Raw genomic sequence first — 19,955 nt, forward strand, 5'->3', positions numbered from 1 at the left:
TATTAGATTATTTTAGTATTAATAATATAATAAAAGAGAGGCTTTATTTAATTTATTAGCTTTTTAGTAGTTCTAAAAAGATATTAAGAAATTAATTAGAATAGAAAATAAATAACTTAAACCCTTTACTCTTAATAAGAGAGAGAGGGTATAAAGTAGATAATTAAGATATAAAAGAGATATAGTAATAATATATTAAAGTAAAGGACTTAAGATATAGAAAAATAATCTAAGATAAATTATTATAGATTTAGGGGAATATATAGGTCTAATACTTATTTCTTATTAATAGATAGGATTTAGTACTATCCTAGTGCTAAATTTTATAACTAATTAAAAGATACTCTACTAATATATATAAAGCTTATTAGATAGTAAGAAATAGATTAATAGGTTAGTCTATAGATTAATCTATTAATCTAAATAATTAGGTAAGAGTAATACCCTAAGATTTTTCTTTTTATCCCTAAAAAATTTTAACCTAACTAACTAATATTATTATTTTATATAAATCTAGAAAAAATATTTAAAATAATTCTTTTATATAATTAAGACTACAATATACTTATATATTAATAAAGAAATATTAGATATTAGATTTATATCTATTTTATTGTTTCTAATATATATAGTTTATTTATATAAAAAATAGTAATATTACTATAGACTTTAAATATATATTTTTAGGTTTAGTATAAAAAAGGGTTAATTAATATCTTCTTTTATCTATATCTATCTATTATAAAATATAATTCTTACCTTAAAGTATTAAATCAATAAATTAATATATTATATATTCTAAATATATTATTACTATATAATATTCTTTTTATAAAGAGTTATAATTATAAATTATATTAGAATAAAAATAGTATTTAATAATAGTATATTATTAAAAAAGATAAATAAATTATCTATCCTAATTAAGAAATTTATACTAAAATAGGTCAAAAATAGGTTAACCTATTAACCTACAAGTTAACCTATAGATAGGTTAGGATTTTATTGACCTGACCTATAGGTTGTGGGTTTAGGTTATAGGTCAAGATCTTTGACCCATAGGACGGGTCTGTCCATATCTAAGAAATCCTATAAACTAAATAGAAAGCTACTAAAAATTTATTAGAATAATAATATTATTATTACTATAAAATAATAGTGTAGATATAGAACTTTATTTAAAACTTAGAAATAGGAATAGAAAAGTTTTTTTAACTATTTTAGATAATACTTAATATTAGGATTATTAATTAAATTAGGGATAGCTAGATTAGGATTATATTTATCTTAGGATATTATCTATAAGGCTATTAAAAGCCTCTATTCCACTATAGCTTAGTATATAAAACTATTATCTCCCGGAACTAAGTAAAGAAAATACTAAGACTAGAACTTTCAGAGATACTTCCCTAAGAAATCCTTAGATAGAAAGATATAAATAGCTATATCTTAATAATAGATAATAATATATATTATATAAACCTTATATTAGGTTTATTAGAATATTAGCGAAATTATACTAGTACTAGCGATCCTATTTACTATAGTCGATTTATAGATAGTAATAAAAAAAACTAACGGTAATATACTAACTCTATTATATTAAAGGCCTTTATAAACTCTATCGTGGCTTTTCTAACCGCGATTAATATATTTTTCTTCTATTTTTTCTTCTCTTTTTCTTTTTTTCCTTAAAAATACCTTTAGCTAAAGACTCTAGGAATTCCTTATTTAACTAATTAAAGATTATCTATAAATTATAGATATCCCTAACTATACCTTTTATAACCTAAAGAATATTAGTATAAATTAAAATAAGATACCGCGGAATATACTATACTATATAACGCGTTATAGGCGGAATACTACTAATAGATAACCGAAGCCGCTATATCTAGTTTATATTCGATAATAAAGGGTGGCTAGAAATTATATACCTTAACCTTAGTCTAAAAGTACTTAATATATTATAAGAAGATAGGTAAAAAGATAATAGAATACGCTGGCTAGTATAATAACCGACCTAAATAATAATAATAAGATTATTCCTAACTAATAGAAGAGGTAGATTAGATAATATTATATAATCCTAAAGAAAGTTAGAACTTATTATTTAATCTACCCTATAATAGAATAATCACGATATATAATAGAAACCTAGTCGTTTATATTATCGATAATATATAGAGTTACAAAGATATTATATAATAAATTAATACTCTTATATCTAGCTAATAGGATAAGATTTAGTCTTAATAGTAATAAAGATATACTACTTTCCTTTACTCCTTCCCTTTGTTTCTTTACCTGATCGATAGGCCTTATACCCTGCCAAGTATATTCTTTACAGGCATCAGTACGATGGCGGACAGGCTTAAGGCTCGTAGTTACTAAGAGAAGTATCACCTTTAAGGATCAACTCACAGTGACCAGTTAGATACGTGTAACAGTAAGTTGAAAGTAAAAAGATATTAATATATTATATTAGTTATCTATTTTTTATATATTTCTAATATATTATTTTTCTATAGAATAAAACAGGTAAGATTATTCTCTATGTTAGAGAGCTTTTTTGCTATATTCCTAGCTACTCTAAGTAGAAGGTATTAATATATATTTTTTTAAGATCGCTTTCTCGAACACTAGCAACCTACAGACTCACGTAAAGGGCTACTTAGGTATACTTTGTGACAGCGAATGGGCGGCCGTTTCGTACATCATCACGTGACAGTGCCTCGTGTCTCAGGTCAGTCCTCCCGAAAAACACTATATGTGCTGAGGTCAAAAAATACGTCCCCGGGAAGGCTCGAACTTCCAACCTCCTGATTAACAGTCAGACGCGCTAACCTATTGCGCCACGGAGACAGCTGTTGTGGCTCGGCCGCATTTTAAAGTTCCTCAATCTGGAGCTATCTTTATTTAGACATCTGTTAATATCAATATCAACGTCTTTTCTTTCACTACTCATTTATAGGCATTTATTGGTCGCGTTAATAAGTTCACTTCTACTTATTTAGAAATCAAAATATATAGAAAATTAAGAATATCCACCCTTACCCTGGTATAAAATATTGATACTGATATTTTTATAGAGAGAAGAAGCATTGATAGTTATTTATTTGGTATAATCTAAATAGGGTGGTGTGGGATACAAGGTATAGCCTTGCTAGGATTCACTTAGTGTAGCAAACTTCATCATTCTTGGTCCTACTCTTTTTCTTCCTCCTCCTCCTCTTCTTCTTTACCCCTACCCTATGCTCCTCGCCTTTGTTTCTCTTCTATTCACCCCCCCCCCCCCACACATATCATTCACTCGTCCATTACAACCTTCTTTGTCTTTATTTCTTTGGCTTTCAACTCCCCCCTCACCCTCTTGAGTGTTCAATTTGTCTTTACCCAACTCTGGCTATGGATCAAGGTCAATCAACATCAGCTACCACCTCGGTAAGTCCACAATCGACAACTTCCCCCAGAGATCTGGCATCTGGCAAGTACTCAGTGAACTGGTCGTGGGCTTCAAGACTGGTACTAACTTTACTTCAGATCATGGGAAATGCAGTGGACCTAAAAGAGGAGAGGTGGCACTTTGGTCACGGTGAGATTTATGATGTGACCACCAAGGTGACGCTGTCACAGCTGCGCCTTGTGTGCAGAGCATTCAGTTCCCTAGCTGCCCCTCTGCTCTTTCGAAAAATTCACTGCCTTGCCCATGAGGAAAACCTGGCGCCTCTTCGAGGGCCCTCGGCTTTCTCCAGAAGCCTATACACCCACCTTGTTCGGCAGTTTGAGGTGGGGATTCGAGGCACCTGGAAGAGAAGTGAGAGATACAAGACATCTGTTCAGGAGCTGGAGAAGGTGCTTCCCGTTTGCCTAAGCCATTTCTCTAACCTGTCTCTTTTGACGGTGCGGGGGCCAGGGTACAACTGACAGGCTTCGAGGGGTGTTAATATCCTTGTGGACTACCTGGATATGTTCACCTACTCGATCGTTGACACCTTCCAATTCATACAGCTACCCCAACTCCGCTAGTTTAGCCTTCACCTTCCTGTCACCTCTAACATCAGCGACTTCTTTGTTGAGCCCAGCTACGTGTCTCCTATTGAGAGCGTCCTGGACCAACTGCACGATCTGAGAATCCAGGTCTGTGATGACACCGGCCCCGATGGAAACCGCGCCTTTCCAAAGCTGCCGTCGAAAGTGAAGCGCCGATCTCCCATCGCAGACCATGTCTCTCGCATATTTCGCTTCATCGGCTGTGCCACCAACCTCACCCTGGACCTGGAGAGCGCTGATGAATATTCGAGCTATTCGTCTATGCCGGTGGTCATCGGCTCCGACAAGCTCGTGGAGCTTTTTCGGCAAATCAGCGAGACACTCAGTTGTGTCAAGTTCGAAGAAATAGCGCTGCGAAGTGGGACCTGGCGACAAGTCTTCGACGAACTTAGGGGCGTCCCCCCGTCTTCACTATCTCAAGATCGATAACTGCGGCTACCCCGAGGCTGCGCCCAACGCCACACTCTTTGTGCAACAGACCATTCGTCGAGCTGTTCATAGCACAACCGCCCTGGACCACGCCTCGCTTAATAGCCCCCAGCATAAGGTTGGTCAGAATCGAGCCGCGGATAATTTGCCGCCGCTCGTTTGAAGATTCCCGAAACACTTATTTCGTTGGAAGGTGGACACATGGGAAATCGTGGGAAACAGCAGAGATGGTTCTTGGGGAAATTCCAAACCACATATGCAAAGACATTCGGCCTTTGCGTAATTTGGAGCTCTATGTTCTCAAGGGTCAGTCTTTTCTTTTTGTATGTGTGATACTGCTTGTTTTTCTTTCTCTTAATCTTCTTCTCTTATTTTCTTGATCTTATTTTGCTTTCTTTCTAAAAACCTACTCTTACCATTGTCTGCAGTGCTTTATGGTGCACCCGGATTCTAGAAACGCTGACTATACTGAGCACAAACCCCCTAGATCTCAGAGACCTTGATATCACCCACCTTTGCTATCTCCATGCCATCAGCCTGGGCAGGGTGGTTATCAGCTCCAACAAGCTGATGGATGTCGTCCAGCAGTGCTGTGACGCACTGCGCCGGGTGAAATTGGTCGAAGTGGATTTGAACATTGGAGCCTGGGCCCAAGCTTTTGATGGCCTTGCGGGTCTCCCCCGACTTCGTTTCGTCAAAATCGACAACTGCGGCTATTCTCGAGCTGGGCCCACTGCTAGTCTCTTTGTACAGCAAAATACCCACCGCGCGGTCCACGGTGGGTGTGAATAGAGCTGCTGAAGGCTTGGCCCAGCTCGTTTGAAACGCGCAGAACAGAGGGGCGGTGAGGGTGTTGGCCTTCTTTTTTATGTAAGGAGTACAGTGTACTTTAAGGTCTGATCTGTGCCTAGCAAAAAATACAATGATATCATACTGAAATCCCCTCTCGTGAGTAGATTAAAACCTCCGCTAATCTAAAAAGACAGTATACGACACGGCAAATTCCTAGCAGAGTAGCATACACGAGGGAAGTTGAGCACCTCCACATTCTATCTTCCCTCACCATTTCCCTAATATCTTTCCACAACTTATTCAAGTCAATATTTTAGCTGGATCATATCAAGCAGCATGATTAGCTGACATATAAAGAGTGGATCAGGCATAAGTGAGTACCCACCGAGTTCGGATCCAAACCACCCGCACCACGATGCCCGAGAATCCGCGAGCGCTCTAAGCGGGTCTCCGTGGCGCAATAGGTTAGCGCGTCTGACTGTTAATCAGGAGGTTGGAAGTTCGAGCCTTCCCGGGGACGCTCTTTTTGTGTTTTGGTCTTTATAGATTCTGTCTGGGTGGTTCATGAGGGGGAGGGAACGGGGGTTGGTGGTGGTGGAGAATTTTTTGGTGTGGACATATGTGGTATTCCGGTTAAAACTTTATTTTCGACCTAAATATCAACCTACATAACAAATGATCCACAAATTTCAAGTCTACGGGTGTCTGTTAGAGGGGGTAATAGGGATGAACAGATCTATGGGATATGCACGCAGTGCTGTTGATCCTGGGCCTAAGTCAAAACAAGCTGCAGCTGCAGCCCATCAATTAAAGGCAAAAGTAGATAACTATCCCTGGAAAATATAATAACCAGGCTCCGAATTTGTGTGATGATGAATATTCCCAGAATCTGTCTATGGTGGCTCTTTGGACTTTGTATTGACAGATTTCTAGCTGTCCCTTTTTTTGGGCCTGCTTGACTTGGGCAAATAAAATTCTCGGTGTTCAAAAGTCTTTCAGAAATCAGAAGTAGGGCCTTGTATTCTAAGGCCTATCTATCTGCGAGGCCTGGTTTATTGGGCTGTAGAGCTGTTTCATCATCATCTTCCGTATTAAGGATCCCCCAACATCCTCTTAGGTAGGCTAAAAAAAGTTGCCACTGGTGAGTCTATAGCTGGGTGGTAGTATACAAAGGTTTATTACCATTTACAGCATACCATGCTCTAGACCCTATGTTTAGGAGGTGGGGGGAGGGGTGCTTTAGTTTCTATAGCTCAGTTATACTCTGTCTATAGGGGGTTTCTAGCGTTGCCTGTCTCTTATTCTAATTTCTCGTTTTATATATCGTTGGGTCCTAATCATTTAGGTTTGATTTGATAAAAATATATTCAGCTGAGTAGCGTAGACTAGAATAAAATATAGCACAACTTCTTTGCGATGCGATTAAGTCAAAGTCCTAATAATCTAGTACATAGTATTAGCAGGTTTTTTTTTTTTTATCTCCTAAGGGATCATAAAATCAATAAGCTATCTATATAAGTTATTCACTTAGAGGAGTACTAAGTATTTTAATTTGGCCTAATCATAATATGACACTCACCATGAGATAGACTTGAAATCCCTATTTTCCGTTTTTCTTGATAAATCAATTCTGCCACTTCTAATTTATTAATGCATGTCTCCGTGGCGCAATAGGTTAGCGCGTCTGACTGTTAATCAGGAGGTTGGAAGTTCGAGCCTTCCCGGGGACGTAGCTTTGTCTTTTGTTTTTATTAATCAATTTTATTCTTCTTTGTTTTCTTGTTGACCATAGTTGTTTTTTATTATTTAACTAAGCAGCTGATATTAAAAGCAAGTCCAAAGAAGGTGTCTGATATCCTCTCAATGATATCTTCGAAGACCACCTAATATATAGACGGGAACACTGCTAGAAGAACTGTGATAAGTGGCCCTGAAGTTGTTCCGCTGCCAGAAAAGTAGTGATGATTGGTGAGGATTGGCTTTAGACAGACACTCAGGTTTCCTGCCTCGAGGGATCGAGAAAAGACTACAACATAGGGCGGACTCGGCTTGCTCAGTTGATGGTGATCAAAGCTCTGCCGAGTAAACCACTATATTCTGAGCCCTTGGGTGGATGGATGCCCATGTAATATGTAAAGGTAGACAGCATACTAACAGCGCATAGTAAGTTGAACGAATTCATAACAACGGTTGGGAGACGCATGCCAACCAAACCCATGTTGATTATATGCACAGGCTCTAGGAAAGTAGATCGTGAAATATTTACCACGGAGTTTCTCCCCCATCGTAAGACTTTAGCAAACCCGAAGTCTCTTTCGTGGCCGAGTCAATCTGCCCTCAGTCAGTATCTCTCGAATCTTGACCCAAGAAAAGCCACGACACACCACTTTTGCAATGCCATTCACGCTCTCATCAATAGTAAGTTGCGCTTTCTCCATACCCCAACCCCGTGCAGTAAAGTTGCCCATATCGGTTTGTACCCAACTATGTAGTTGTTTATTAGCATTGGATCTCCTTGACTATTTCAAGGATCAAAAAAGGAAGATAAGAAACTCACCCCGGATCTACCGAGAACACAATCACACTGTCACTCTCCAAGGCCATCTTCCGCACCAGGTAGTTCAAAGCAGCCTTGCTAGTGCCATACACGCTGTTCGGCAGCGGAATCTTCTCCATTGCACCGATACTCGCCGCCCCAGAACTGATAGCAGCAAACTTGCTCCCGGGCGTCTGTTCAAGCAAAGGAACAAACGCCTGAAACAGAGCCAAGGGCCCGAAAGTGTTGACTTCAAAATGCTCACGCAAATCCGAGAGCATGGCTTCGCGCGCGAGCGGGTAGGTCTTCGCAATGCCCGCGTTCGCGATCAACACATCCAGACGTTGGATGTTGTGTGCGGACTGGAGCTCGGCCAGTGCGGCGGCGGACGATGCTGGGTCTGCGCTGTCGATCTTCACGACTAGCAGTATGGTGGACTCTGCCCGTGGTAGGGTGTCTAGGGTTGTCGCGGTAGCTGCCGGGTCGCGCACGGCGGCGATCACGGTGTGTGAGGGGCGTGCGAGGTAGATCTCCAGGAGACCGCGGCCAAGCCCGCGGTTGGCTCCGGTTATCAGAACAGCTGTATTGGTGGACATAGTAGGATAGTTAAGAGTTGGGGATCGTGGAACTCATGCAATCATGGGAACTGTTAATTATAATGGCCAGGGGAAGTCTTAAGCTGCTTAGGCTACTGCAAAGCTGAACGAAGTGGGATATAATGAGCGGTTACTCTCGGCCGTGACTGACCACCACAAGGCTGTCTACCGAGAGTCATTGCCTGTAAATGAATCCAACACTACTAACTATAACCCCATATGATACTCCTCCGTTGAGAGCATCGCTATTTTCCTACGCAGTGACACTCTGGAAAGTATCAATAAAACTTCCCGGACTAACAGATGGCATTCTAGAAACAAAAGTAAGGCCGAGAGATCGAGTCAGAAAGCTCCACTTTTTTTCCGACAAGAGACCCGCCAGATCGAGTGAGGCCAATCTATACGCCGAGCTAGTCGGTCAATTACTGTCAGACGTTAGCATAGCGCATGGCATGGCTGTTGGACAGGCCAGGTAATTTTTAATCATAGAGTATGATATCAGCCCAAGAAACCAAGAGCATCAATTGGGCTCAATTATGTGCTCGAAAGAACCCTATTTGAAGCCGCGCTCTAGACAAGCTGCTGAGCATCAAATTGCTCAAACAGCGTCTCAATCTCCTCATGTCTGCGCAGCCCATCATGAATGCGCGGCCAGTATGCATCGTCAGAAACCGGGGACACTCTCCCACCCTCCACCCACGCCGCATACCTCTCATACACAGCGCCAACCAACCTCGCCCGTTTCGGCAGTTCCTCCTTCTGCCACTCCTCCCAGTCCCAATGGATATTCTCCACGGCATCCTCCCCATAGCGATGCAGCTCGATCCGAATCGGGTCCACATAGGCATCCGATTGTAAGTATGACCACGAGGGACTCGTGATTCGAATTTCCCCTGTTTCACCATTAATCGTCCACACGAACGCTGGACTGTCCTTGAATGGCTGCCCAGTGCGGAATGTCACCGATAGAGTCGCATTTTCGGCAAGATCCTGGATTCCGGGCGCCAGACGTCCATGGACGACCACGAGATCGGGGACATCAGACACGACCTGGGATGGCAAACCGTCTTTTTCTTTTCCAAGAAGTCTCAGGGCAGGCCGCTGGATCTGCATTCTGCTGTCGAAGGCCTCAAATTCTCCCAGCACCGTGTGCACATAGTCAATCATGTGCGCATAGGCAATGGTAACGGGGTTACCTCCGACCTCTCTTCGAGCAAAGTATGCGAGTCCCTCCGGCAGAGAATCGCGTTTGAGTAGATCCGCAAACGCGTGAATATCGCTGCTCAATATCTTCCCGATCTCCCCGGACTGAAGAAGCGTCTTGACCCTGAACGCAACAGGCGAGAGCCGGCCCTGCAGGCCAGCGATGCTATTTCTCCACTGCTTTCCCTCCATTAGGGCGGCTGCCCGCGCAAAGTTCTCTGCGATGGGCCACTCAATATAAACTGCTTTCCCTGCTTTCAGAGATGGCTCAGTATTGTCGTAGTGTATATCGACTCGCGTGCAGCACACCACTAGATCGATGTCCGGGTCTGCAGCTAGAGATGCGGCATCGCCGTAGGCCTTGACTGTTGCGGGCAGACCGAATTCGTGTTTTGCTGCTTGTGCTGAAGCTGCAGTGGAATTGAGCAGGGCGACGATCTCATAGTGGGATTGGCCGCGTGGCGAGAGAAGGTAGGGCAGGTGGCCATGTTCGGCCCAGGAAGTTTTGGCGGATGAAGAGAGGCCGATCAGGGCGGTTCGGATGCGTGGCATATCGCAAAGACACTGGAAAAGAAGATGCAAATGGGAAAATCATCGATCGCTGATCGATTCTGCTGCTTCGATACCCGTAGGTGTCTTGGGCCTTAAATAATTGCGAGGCCGTGGACATATTTCTCCGTTCCGGATGCTGAGTGCACTCGACCAAGTCCAATTCAAGCTATTCGAAAGAAGGAAGAGGCCCGATGTCGTACATGAGTCACCACAGTCCTTCGTTGAAACCTATCGATGGAGTTTGGATGCCGAAGACACGGAACTCCGACGACACGACCGTGACCTCCGGAGCCCTAAGTCGCTGCATATCATACTGTATCTCTCTCTGTCTCTCTCTGTATTCTTTTAGTTCTATTCAGACAAGAGCTACTTTAATTATCTATACAGGCATTTGGACCAGATAAGAACTAAAATTAATCTATCCTATGTCTGATCAGGAAGATGAGGCTGCCAATCGCCAACACTCAGTATTTGCAAGTTCGAGCTAATTAGTAATAATCCAAACGTAAAGCAAGTCCGATGTAGGTATGAGCAAAAAAGAATAGAGCATAAAAAAAAAAAAAAGAGAATAAAGATGATATGCTCACAGACTAAAGAATAGACTCTATCTCCGCTAGTGAAACCTTCTAGATCGATCAAAGACTGTATCCACGCCGGGTCCCAAAGCAAAGTAAAGGGGTCGTCCGACTCCGCAAGCAATAACCAAAACGAGAACCAAAATATCCCAGAGGGCGATCCTCTGAAATGACGACTACGTCAACCAGCAATGAGGATTGCCAATTCGTTGAGAGACGGTTGATCGTCATTTCGGAGTTCTAAGCGGAACCGTTGGATGGCATCTCGGAGATGATGCCTAGTCGGGCGATCAAGCGCGAGCCTTGAACAGTACATGACCAAAAACCAAACCAAAACAGTAATATACACATCATCCCCTTTTTGATATTATGAGACAAGAGATATGAAAAGAGTTGTACGTGACAGTATGTATCAGAGAAAAGAAGAAAAAGAGAAGAAAAGAAAAAAGCCAGATGCTGCCAAGTCCGTATGCGAATCCCATCCAAAACCGAACCGGGTCCAATCCAGGAAAGAAAAGAAAGAAAGAAAAAGAGGGAGAGGGCTTTCTCACAAAGCCCCCGAGAATTTAAAAAGTCGTATCGGACACCAAAAAAATCCCAGGCCAATAAACACAAATGCAAAAGAGAATGCTCCAGATATGTAAACCCCGGTGGTACCATCACCAAAAAATAAAAATAAAAAAATAAAAAGACACGAAAGGAAAAATAGAAGTATATAGGAGACATAAAATGACAGTGGGGTTCTCCACGCATGGGACATGCCACGCGTGTAGATGGGGAAAAGAAAGGTCAGCGTTAGGGACGAGAAGATGCGAGGCCGTTCGTCCTAAACCAGGTCAAATACAAATATCACAGCACATTTCTCATATATCCATCGCGATGGAAAGAACGGCCCTCAAGGGTAGTGGGTTGACGTCGTGTTGTTGGAAAACGGGTAAGCTTTTGGTTTCGCCGACGAGAGCTGCTGGGAAACAAACCGATGAGCGTCCGGCTGCTCCGAGAATTCATGCATCATGAACTCGGTCGGTTTTCGCTCCCCATTAGGATCTGCCGAGCCTCGCATGTCGGCATCTTCGATCGAGTAGATCAAAGACGGGGAACCCGACACGGGCTCGATTCCAAAGGGCTGGCCAGCGTGTTCGATGGCCGTCTCGTACCCGAGAGGAGAAACAGTACTTGACTGAGCCCCGGGGATACCGTTGGAAAACTCTGGCGAGAGGGAAGCGGTCTCTGCCCAGCTGCGAGCCGTCATAGGAACCGGGTCACAGGGCGCATACTCGGGGAAATTGGAGACATGAGCCGGGGCCGACATCGGAGGAGCGATATTTTGATATGGGAAGGAGGAGTAGAGGTCCAGTGGGGTAGTGGGAGGCGATGCAATGTTCACTGGCATAGGTTGTGAGGTAGGGAAGAACTGGGTTGCGGAGTGCGCCGACAAGCAATAGTTGCTGTCGGTGGGCGAAGCGGGCATGAAGCCCTGGAGATCTTGCGGGGTCATAGGAGTTGGAGGAGCCAAGGTCGAGGTGGAGACCGACGGCCGCAACATATCAGCCTTGGTAGCCTTCATGGATCCAGACTCGGCGAAGGTGAAGTTGAGAGGGGACCGCTGGGCGGCGGACGCCTTCCTCACACCGGCATAGCGAGAATTGAGGCTCTGGGTAGACTTGGAATGCCGCATCGAGTTCCCGGCACCGGAGCTGGGCATGCGACTCGTCGGGGAAAGAGAAGACATGGAGGTCGAGGCAGCCAGAGAGCGATTTCCCGAAGTGCCAATGGCAGCAGGCCGAGGTCGCTTACGCCGCGCAGCAAGATCAAGCTCCTTGCCAGATTCTTTCCACGATGCTCCTGCCGCCCGTCCCAAAGATTGCGATAAGCCAGATGAATCAGTCGTGCAAATCCCAATGCCCTCCAGGGAAGCCGTCAGAGCATCCGACGACTCACGTCGAGAGAGTGAGATATTTGGGGGTTGCAAGGACATCGGATACTGCATGTTACCGTAGACAAGGCCAGCATCAGATCCTCTGCCATGCGTAGAACGCTGTTCTTCTGCCCCCTCTTCCCATTCCTCCGTATGAGGGGGCAACTGCGTACCCGAATAGGCATTCACGTTGTGTTGCATGGATTGAGAGGAGTTAGGCACTTCGGGCAATACTTGACCGGTAGCCGAAAACGAGGTCGTCTCCGGAGTGCCGTGAGAAGCTTGAGGAGTCCATGAGCTGGATTCCTCCTTGGCGTCTGGCCAGTCGGAGAAAGAGGAGTTCGCGTTCGCTTGTCTATTGTTTTGAGACTTGCCGGTGGTCTTGGGTGGTGCCATCGAGGTGGGAGAAACGGCTTCGTCTTCCTGAGAGGATTCTTGCTTGCCGCGAGAATCCCCTCGGCGACTGAACCGATTCCGGGCAGCAACGGCAGCATTCAACGCCCGCTGCAGGGACGCGAAGGTTGCCTCTCGCGCCGTTTCGCTCTTGGTTTTTTGGTGCTTGCGGTTGGCATTGTGCTCTGCCTTGCTATCACTCTCAGATGTAGACGCAACGGGTGTGGGCTTGGAAGGGAGGGATGGTTCAGCCTCCTCCTTGGGCGTGTTCGAAGCTTGCCGGGACTCGGATAGTTGGTCTAGGGTCTCGGATTTCCGGCGAGCAGCGTCCTCCGCCTCCGCCTTGGCCTTTTGCATCTTCTCGAACTCTTCCTGGCGTTTCTGCTGCTTGGCCTTGGCGCGTCGATTTTGGAACCAATTCTGTCCTCCCAGGTTAGTTTTGTTGTAGACGTCACAAGCAAGGCTTCCAAATACATACCGCAACGCGAGGCAGACTCAAGTTTGTCTGAGCTGCCAATTGACGTTTGACGTTGCTGCTTGGCTTCGGGTGAGCCTGGAACTGAGCCTCCAGTGTCTCGACCTGCTCCTTGGTCAAACGCGGCCGGGAAAGGTTCTCTGTGTATTCGTCGTAGTCCATAATCGGCTGGTGGTAGTAGTCCATCATCTCCATGGGTGGATGAGGGTATAGGTAGCCGTCAATGGGGTGGACCATGGGAGGGGGAACCATGGTCGGGTCGTACGCCATGGCCTGGTCCATTGGGATCCCCGAATGGCCAGGGTAGTTCCACGAAGGGTGGATATAGCTCATGGCTGCGGTAGAGAGAATATCGGGGAGAGGGGAGCAAGGTGTAGATAGAGAGGAAGGAAATCGAGAGCTGCACGGGGTCGCAGCTACGAGGGACGAGGCCTATATCATCGGAGGTATCGATATGAATGATCACCGTGTGGCGACGGAGGGAAAGACCCGGGGTGAAGGAGTGGCAGTGTGTGAATCAAGAAAAAGCAATAGACTGAAGGTATCGAAGCGCCGGTGTTGAAGGAGAGACTCGGGCGAAGTGAGAAAGTGACGAAAAGGAGTGACGAAAAAGGACTAGAAAAGGATAGAAAAAGAAAAAAACTCGAAAAAAAAAGAAATCAAAAAAGAAAGGAATGTAATGAGGGACAAGAATGGAAAAAAAGAAAAGAAAAAAAAGGCTTGAAAGAGAGTGAGAGGGAAAAGATGGAGTTTGGCAGACGGTGATGGGGGGGGGGAGATAGGGACGGGTGGTAAGGGGTGGTCAGGGACGGGTGGAGGATGGGCTATTATTGGCCAGGGGAACGGGATCACCCGGTATTCTACAGTATTGGACGGTAACGTGTGGTCACCAGGTACCCGGTACTCGGGTGTACAAGAACCTCGGGGTTGGGAGAGGTCTACAATACAGCATTTACGCAGCCACCACCAAGTACCCCGATGTACCTTCCAGGGAGAGAGTACCCCCTGGAGTCGGGGAGCTTGGGCATCACAGATCGGATCGTCTACTGCGCCCATTTCGGGAGGATCTCCACTCAGTCTAAGGCCTGCGTGACAACGGGCTAAGTGACCCCCCACTGTGTCATTTAGCCCGTGGAGTCGCGCTACCGCCCGCGCGGTTCTAAGGGGACTGTCACATTACATGATTTCGATCTAGTCTGTATAGTGTGTATAGGTGATGATCACAGCCCTATTGTTCAAAAAAATAGGATTAAATAAATCAACAAATATAATTCAATCAATAGACAACTTAGATTCATGAAGATTGTACTAGGACAAGGCTCGGCTTGGAGTAAACAAAGCCAAGGTGTGGAGGTTTTTGGTTTCGGGTACGGTGGATATCTCCCGCGGTAATTTTGAAGCCCTTCAGAGCTCACATCTCGGTAATCCATGAATTACACATCTGTGGCGTCCTGGGCAGTTCCTGCATTAGCGCCCTGTCTGAGTCCATGGTCAAGGGGCAAAGCAAATCATGATCCCCAAGGTTGGAGCTGTGAAGAATTGGAATATTGGAACCATCCTGTAAAGAATAAGAATAATAAAACAAAAAACAAAGAGAGGGTGTGTGGCTTTAAGTGGGTCGGGAGATCATTCATTTTCTCCTTCCTGAGGCCAGTTTTCTGGTTCTCATGGTGATCGGCTTGCAGGAATCCCACGAAGATTCGGTCCGCGGGTTTAGAAGTCCCTCGTACCAGGCGGCTGGAGTTCATGAATCTGGGTCAGACGATCACAGTTGATTCCGTTGATCCCAGATGGGGAATGAGTGAAGCAATCTGTCAGCTTTCTGTCAGCCTGCTGTGACCTCAGAAGCCACAACATGGCAGCCAGCCAAGACCCACTAAACATCAATAGTCGACAGATCCCGTCGATCAATCAAGGATCTGCCGAGCTTTTTGGGCCCCCCCTTGTCCTTGTCAGCCGATGCGTGACACCATCACTTTTGTTTTTCCCGGAGATCTGGTTGAACCTGGCCAGCGCTAAACGTCTGGGAGTTGAAGGCTTCATGCACGCAAGTCACAGGTTTCCAGCAGGCAGAGAGCACCTGCGTAGTAGATCCCTGAGAAAAAGATCGAGAATCGAGTGGGAATTGGGAAAGTTCAGGATGGAGGGGATTCGCGTTCCAAGGCTGACAGCAAAACGGTGAGGATCCTTGGGCACCAAAGTCTAACCTCGACTTGGCCCCTCCTCATCTCACTTGGCTGCTTTTTCCCCAAAGCATTGGGCATCCAGTACATGCTGGACATGACAACGGATGGGCCTCCAATGCTCCAGTGATTCTCCGTCGATCGTTTCGATGAGCCAGTCAGGTGGATCGGGAAGACTAGCGGTGGGGGAAAGAGATTCCCTCTCCCGGAGAAAGCATCCCCCTCCACGACACTTCAGAGTCTGCCAAACAAAAAAACGTGGCTATTGGGCATTTCCGTCGAAATCCGGGTGTTCGTGATGATCGCTACGATCCAGTCCGATTCAAGCTTCACGTGCAGCACGGCGCTACAGATGCATACACTCATCACAGAGCCCTCCCTCCCCCCCCCCCCCCGACTTGGCTTCATCTCAGCGAGATTAGTCCAGTTCAAGATGTTCCAGTTGACTTGAGAATCCCATGATCTATACGAGGGATCTGACATGTGGGGGGGAATCCTTGGCTAGGTGGTACAATTCGTCATAGTTAAGGATTAAGGGGGAAGAGAGACAAGGATCTACCAGGGTCCACAGCGCACATCCCGCACAGATCCTTTGGCCCCCTTCAACTATTGACTGGATCTGAGGTGAACCGTTACGGTGGGATCAGAATCTCAAATATCGGATTGATCCAAGAGTCGAAGCGTCGGCCAAAGCACCCCAAAATTCCCCGACCCTTTACGAGGCTGAGATCGACGGGCGTGACAGTCGTGTTCTTATCCTTGCCCTTCGGCCCTGTCTCACACGGTCTTTCGGGATGAGATTGGAGGATCCGCAAATCAACCTTGTGTTAAACCCAGTCCCCGCTTCAGCTCAATCTCTTGTGGCTTTGAAGTCAGGGATGGGATGGGGACTCACGGTGGCTTGTCCTCTTCTGACTCGTCAGCGCGAGATTTACAGTACAAGCTGTGTATTTCATGTTTTCGTGTTCATTGGAAGCTCAGGCTCGGGCGTTTTCGGTGATCATCATCGGCTCAGAAGCGATGGACCATGAGCTCCAATGTGACAGGTTCACCAACTACTTCATTGTGGCTCACCTGAACGCGGGTCTGTGGCGGTGCGCAACTCCTTCCTGATCGACTTGCATCCCCCATCGTTGGGGTATTTGTCACGGTAGGGGCATGCAGCCCCGATGATCTGAGAGCAATCAGCCACATATCCAGAACGGTCTACAGGATCGCCGGCCCCCCGTTTGATTCGGGGCATCCCGAGGCTGTGGTCCAGATCGGAATTCTTAAGATTTTCAAAAAGAAAAGAAAAAAAATGGATGTACGTGATAATATTGCATTCGCCCCCATTCGCCATCACACATCTATACTGTTGGACAGAACTCTCCCCTCTCCCGCCTCGACCCCGAGATAGAGAGCGGCTTCGAGTTCCATGGTTCTATGGTGATGTTCAGGAGTCTGCATTTCGACCCGTGCGCAGGATGTAACCAGACCTTGGGTCCCCTCCCTTGCATCTCATCTCACCGGCAAATGTTGCATTGAATCTTGTCCCTTTTCGCTTCCCCGACCTTCCCCAAGTCGCAGGTGCCCAAGCTACAGAATTTTTTTTTTTTCCTGGTCCATGTGGGCCCACCAGGTGCAACAAGGACAATGTACTTTGTTGACCGGGTGAATGGCGTTTCCTCGTGAGTGCTTCCCTGTCCCGGCTTGCAGGTGGGTTGCAGCTTTTCCCGTCCTCCCCAGCAAGGTTTCCAGGACCCTCTCGACTTTTGTTCGGGGATGCATATCCGCACCTAATGCTTGATCTGGCGCCCCACCGGCGCCACACACACCCACCCCTTCCCCTCAAACTTGCATGAACGGCAGTTCCCAAGGGATTAATACCGGGATGTTAGTGGCGGCATTTACACCAGGAACCAACGCACATCAACTGGGAACGCCCGCTACGGCCCCTGCAAGGATTCGGCTGCAGATGGTCGCGGCCCGCCACTCCCGTCTCTCATGGGACTCCAGGATCTCGTTGGAAGGAAAAGTACAGTATCTAGCACCTAGCAACATACACACAACCTTCCCATCCTGGTCCATGCATTCATGAAATGGGACCAGGGGTCTGCTGCTACCATCACAGCGTCGTACTTCAGAATTAGCAAGAGCAAGCCCATACCACCATCCATGGCCTTCCCTTCAGCCTCCCTGCTTCGAGGATGGCGGTACACGGACTCACTCCATTTTATTCTCCTGCACCTCGCCCTTTCTGGTGATCGCAGCTTCCACAACCTGCAGGTCTAACCGCTGGTTCTCTCTCTGTATGGTATATGAGAATTTGTAAACATCGGGTGCTGAAGCTCCACGCTCGTGCAGGAAGAGGTCTCCGGTGAGTATTCAAGGACTATGTAGAGTATAGCTCGATTTTACCGGATGACATCGGGTCATGCCTGTGCAGACCAGTGTAGGACGAGTTTACTGTTCATCATGAGCCATTCGATTTGACGTCATTCCTATGTGATATTTATTATATTGCCAAGCCGGGATTGGCTGACGGTCGCAGGGTGGACGTTCCGGCTGCTGAGCAGCTGGATGTTGATGATGTGCACTATATCTTGCTGAAGGTGACTGGCTGTACACCTCTTTCCCTTTTATTTGGAATCCATGGATTTAACAGTCAGGCTCAGTTGAGACTATCAAATAACATTGAAAATGTCTATGAAGTCTAGTGTATATTGGTAGGCTGTCATCCCGTCCGATAGTAAATCATAATCACTGTCTACAATTCCAAGGCTAGTATGGAGATTCTATGTAAAGAACCTCTAAATGCCCGCGGAATTATCGCTCGTTTTCCCTTGCTACTCATATACAAAGAGCCAAAAGTCCCACACCAGTAACTCGATGTATTTGGCATGACGTATGGATATAGATCTGGTAGAGCCATGGCGCCGGGGTAACAGCATAGAATGAATATATTACCAAGTAGAAAGGGAGATTCTTAGAACATCTGATCATATATATCAGATCTACTAGCAAAGCAAAACGCTAAGGCCTTTTAATATGTCTAAGCTACCCGAAATGTACACTCTGGTCTTCTATGCTGTGACCAAACTCCCACTGAATCTGCAATAGAGTATCGTTTCCCGAGAATGCGCCTCTATTGGAATGCATTCTTGATCTCGAGCTGCACCCGAGCATCCGCGACACTCTTCACAGCGACGCTGCGCAAATCCTCCACAATCCAGTCCGCGCCAGCTGCCTGAAGCTTCTCAAGCGAGTGCGTCGTAGTCAGCGCAATAACCTTGAACCCGGCCGCCTTGCCAGCCTTGATTCCAGACGGCGCATCCTCAAGCACCACGATCGAGCTCGAGTCCTCGAGCCCCAGCTTCTTGCGTCCCAGCAGGTAGCAGCGCGGATCGGGCTTGCCCAACTCCACGTCCTCAGCGACCACGAGGATCTTCGGGTGCGTCAGCCCGAGGACCTCTAACCAGCCATCGATCAGGGCGCGCGTCCCAGAGGTCACCACGCCCCATCGAGCGCCGGAGCCTTCCAGGGCCGAGAGAAGATCGCGGCCTCCGGGGATTTCGACGGCATCGGAGCCGTATTCTTTGGGGATGCGGCCCTCGATGAAGTTGACGTCTGGGTCATGAAAGTTTCAGTCGACGCGTGTTGCTAAAAATTCCAGCCTTTCCAGGAACCCTGGAAAAAGAGCAGGATTTAACGTACATTCCCAATTGGCCTTGCTCGGATCGTACAGCTGCATTGTGTCAATGCTTCGACGGCCATGCGATGTTGCCAGGATGGCCTGGGGATCGACGCCCAGCTCGGCGCCAATCCTGAAAGCAGGTCAGAGATGGTCAAACGATTTTTGTAAATATTCTTATTGAGAAAAGCTCCCCACTAACTTGTGCCAGTGCTTCACGATTGCTATTCAGCGGGACTCGAGTCAGTTAACACTATACGTACGTTGACTGTGAGGGAAAGGCAGATCATACCATCCGTCGAGTCCACGATCGTCCCATCAAAGTCAGAGAGCACGCCATCAAACGAGTGAACCTGCGGAGGCGCAGAGAAAGATCCAGTCGCAGACATGGCGGGGGAGGGGCTAAGCGGAATGTGGTTCGAAGTAGCACGTCAAGAAAATCCAAACCGGGTATGAAGCAATATGCGACCTCTATAGACAGAAACCGTCTGTCTAGTCAAAAAATATGGAGCAAACAAGAAATAGAGAAGTAGAAAAACACCGGCGAGAGAAACGCCATAAATCCAGACGCTTCCTA

At 46.3% G+C, this 19,955-nt stretch overlaps 6 protein-coding genes across 6 annotated transcripts; 2 read left to right on the plus strand and 4 right to left on the minus strand.

The window, feature by feature from the left end:
* Nucleotides 1–3,408: 3,408 nt before the first annotated feature.
* Nucleotides 3,409–4,482, plus strand: NUU61_006709 (uncharacterized protein; the record flags this gene model as incomplete). The annotated part of the gene is made up of 3 exons (XM_056657236.1): nucleotides 3,409–3,444; nucleotides 3,544–3,903; nucleotides 4,030–4,482. 3 exons carry the CDS (start codon nucleotides 3,409–3,411, stop codon nucleotides 4,480–4,482), a joined length of 849 nt encoding a protein of 282 aa, XP_056510036.1.
* Nucleotides 4,483–4,709: 227 nt separating this feature from the next.
* On the plus strand, nucleotides 4,710–5,274 carry NUU61_006710 (uncharacterized protein; the record flags this gene model as incomplete). The annotated part of the gene is made up of 2 exons (XM_056657237.1): nucleotides 4,710–4,788; nucleotides 4,970–5,274. The coding sequence occupies 2 exons, from the start codon at nucleotides 4,710–4,712 to the stop codon at nucleotides 5,272–5,274; spliced, it is 384 nt and encodes a 127-aa protein (XP_056510037.1).
* A 2,262-nt stretch (nucleotides 5,275–7,536) lies between these two features.
* On the minus strand, nucleotides 7,537–8,406 carry NUU61_006711 (SDR family oxidoreductase; the record flags this gene model as incomplete). The annotated part of the gene is made up of 3 exons (XM_056657238.1): nucleotides 7,537–7,605; nucleotides 7,659–7,758; nucleotides 7,832–8,406. The coding sequence occupies 3 exons, from the start codon at nucleotides 8,404–8,406 to the stop codon at nucleotides 7,537–7,539; spliced, it is 744 nt and encodes a 247-aa protein (XP_056510038.1).
* Nucleotides 8,407–8,976: 570 nt separating this feature from the next.
* On the minus strand, nucleotides 8,977–10,161 carry NUU61_006712 (Gfo/Idh/MocA family protein; the record flags this gene model as incomplete). Its single annotated transcript, XM_056657239.1, has 1 exon — nucleotides 8,977–10,161. The coding sequence occupies one exon, from the start codon at nucleotides 10,159–10,161 to the stop codon at nucleotides 8,977–8,979; it is 1,185 nt and encodes a 394-aa protein (XP_056510039.1).
* Nucleotides 10,162–11,631: 1,470 nt separating this feature from the next.
* NUU61_006713 (uncharacterized protein) lies at nucleotides 11,632–13,855 on the minus strand (the record flags this gene model as incomplete). Its single annotated transcript, XM_056657240.1, has 2 exons — nucleotides 11,632–13,467; nucleotides 13,526–13,855. 2 exons carry the CDS (start codon nucleotides 13,853–13,855, stop codon nucleotides 11,632–11,634), a joined length of 2,166 nt encoding a protein of 721 aa, XP_056510040.1.
* A 4,977-nt stretch (nucleotides 13,856–18,832) lies between these two features.
* Nucleotides 18,833–19,767, minus strand: NUU61_006714 (HAD family hydrolase; the record flags this gene model as incomplete). Its single annotated transcript, XM_056657241.1, has 4 exons — nucleotides 18,833–19,314; nucleotides 19,402–19,511; nucleotides 19,581–19,602; nucleotides 19,671–19,767. 4 exons carry the CDS (start codon nucleotides 19,765–19,767, stop codon nucleotides 18,833–18,835), a joined length of 711 nt encoding a protein of 236 aa, XP_056510041.1.
* Between the last annotated feature and the right edge of the window lie 188 nt (nucleotides 19,768–19,955).

The sequence above is a fragment of the Penicillium alfredii genome, assembly GCF_028826965.1.
Source record: "Penicillium alfredii strain IBT 34128 chromosome Unknown utg000009l_segment0_segment0, whole genome shotgun sequence".
Lineage (NCBI taxonomy): Eukaryota > Fungi > Ascomycota > Eurotiomycetes > Eurotiales > Aspergillaceae > Penicillium > Penicillium alfredii.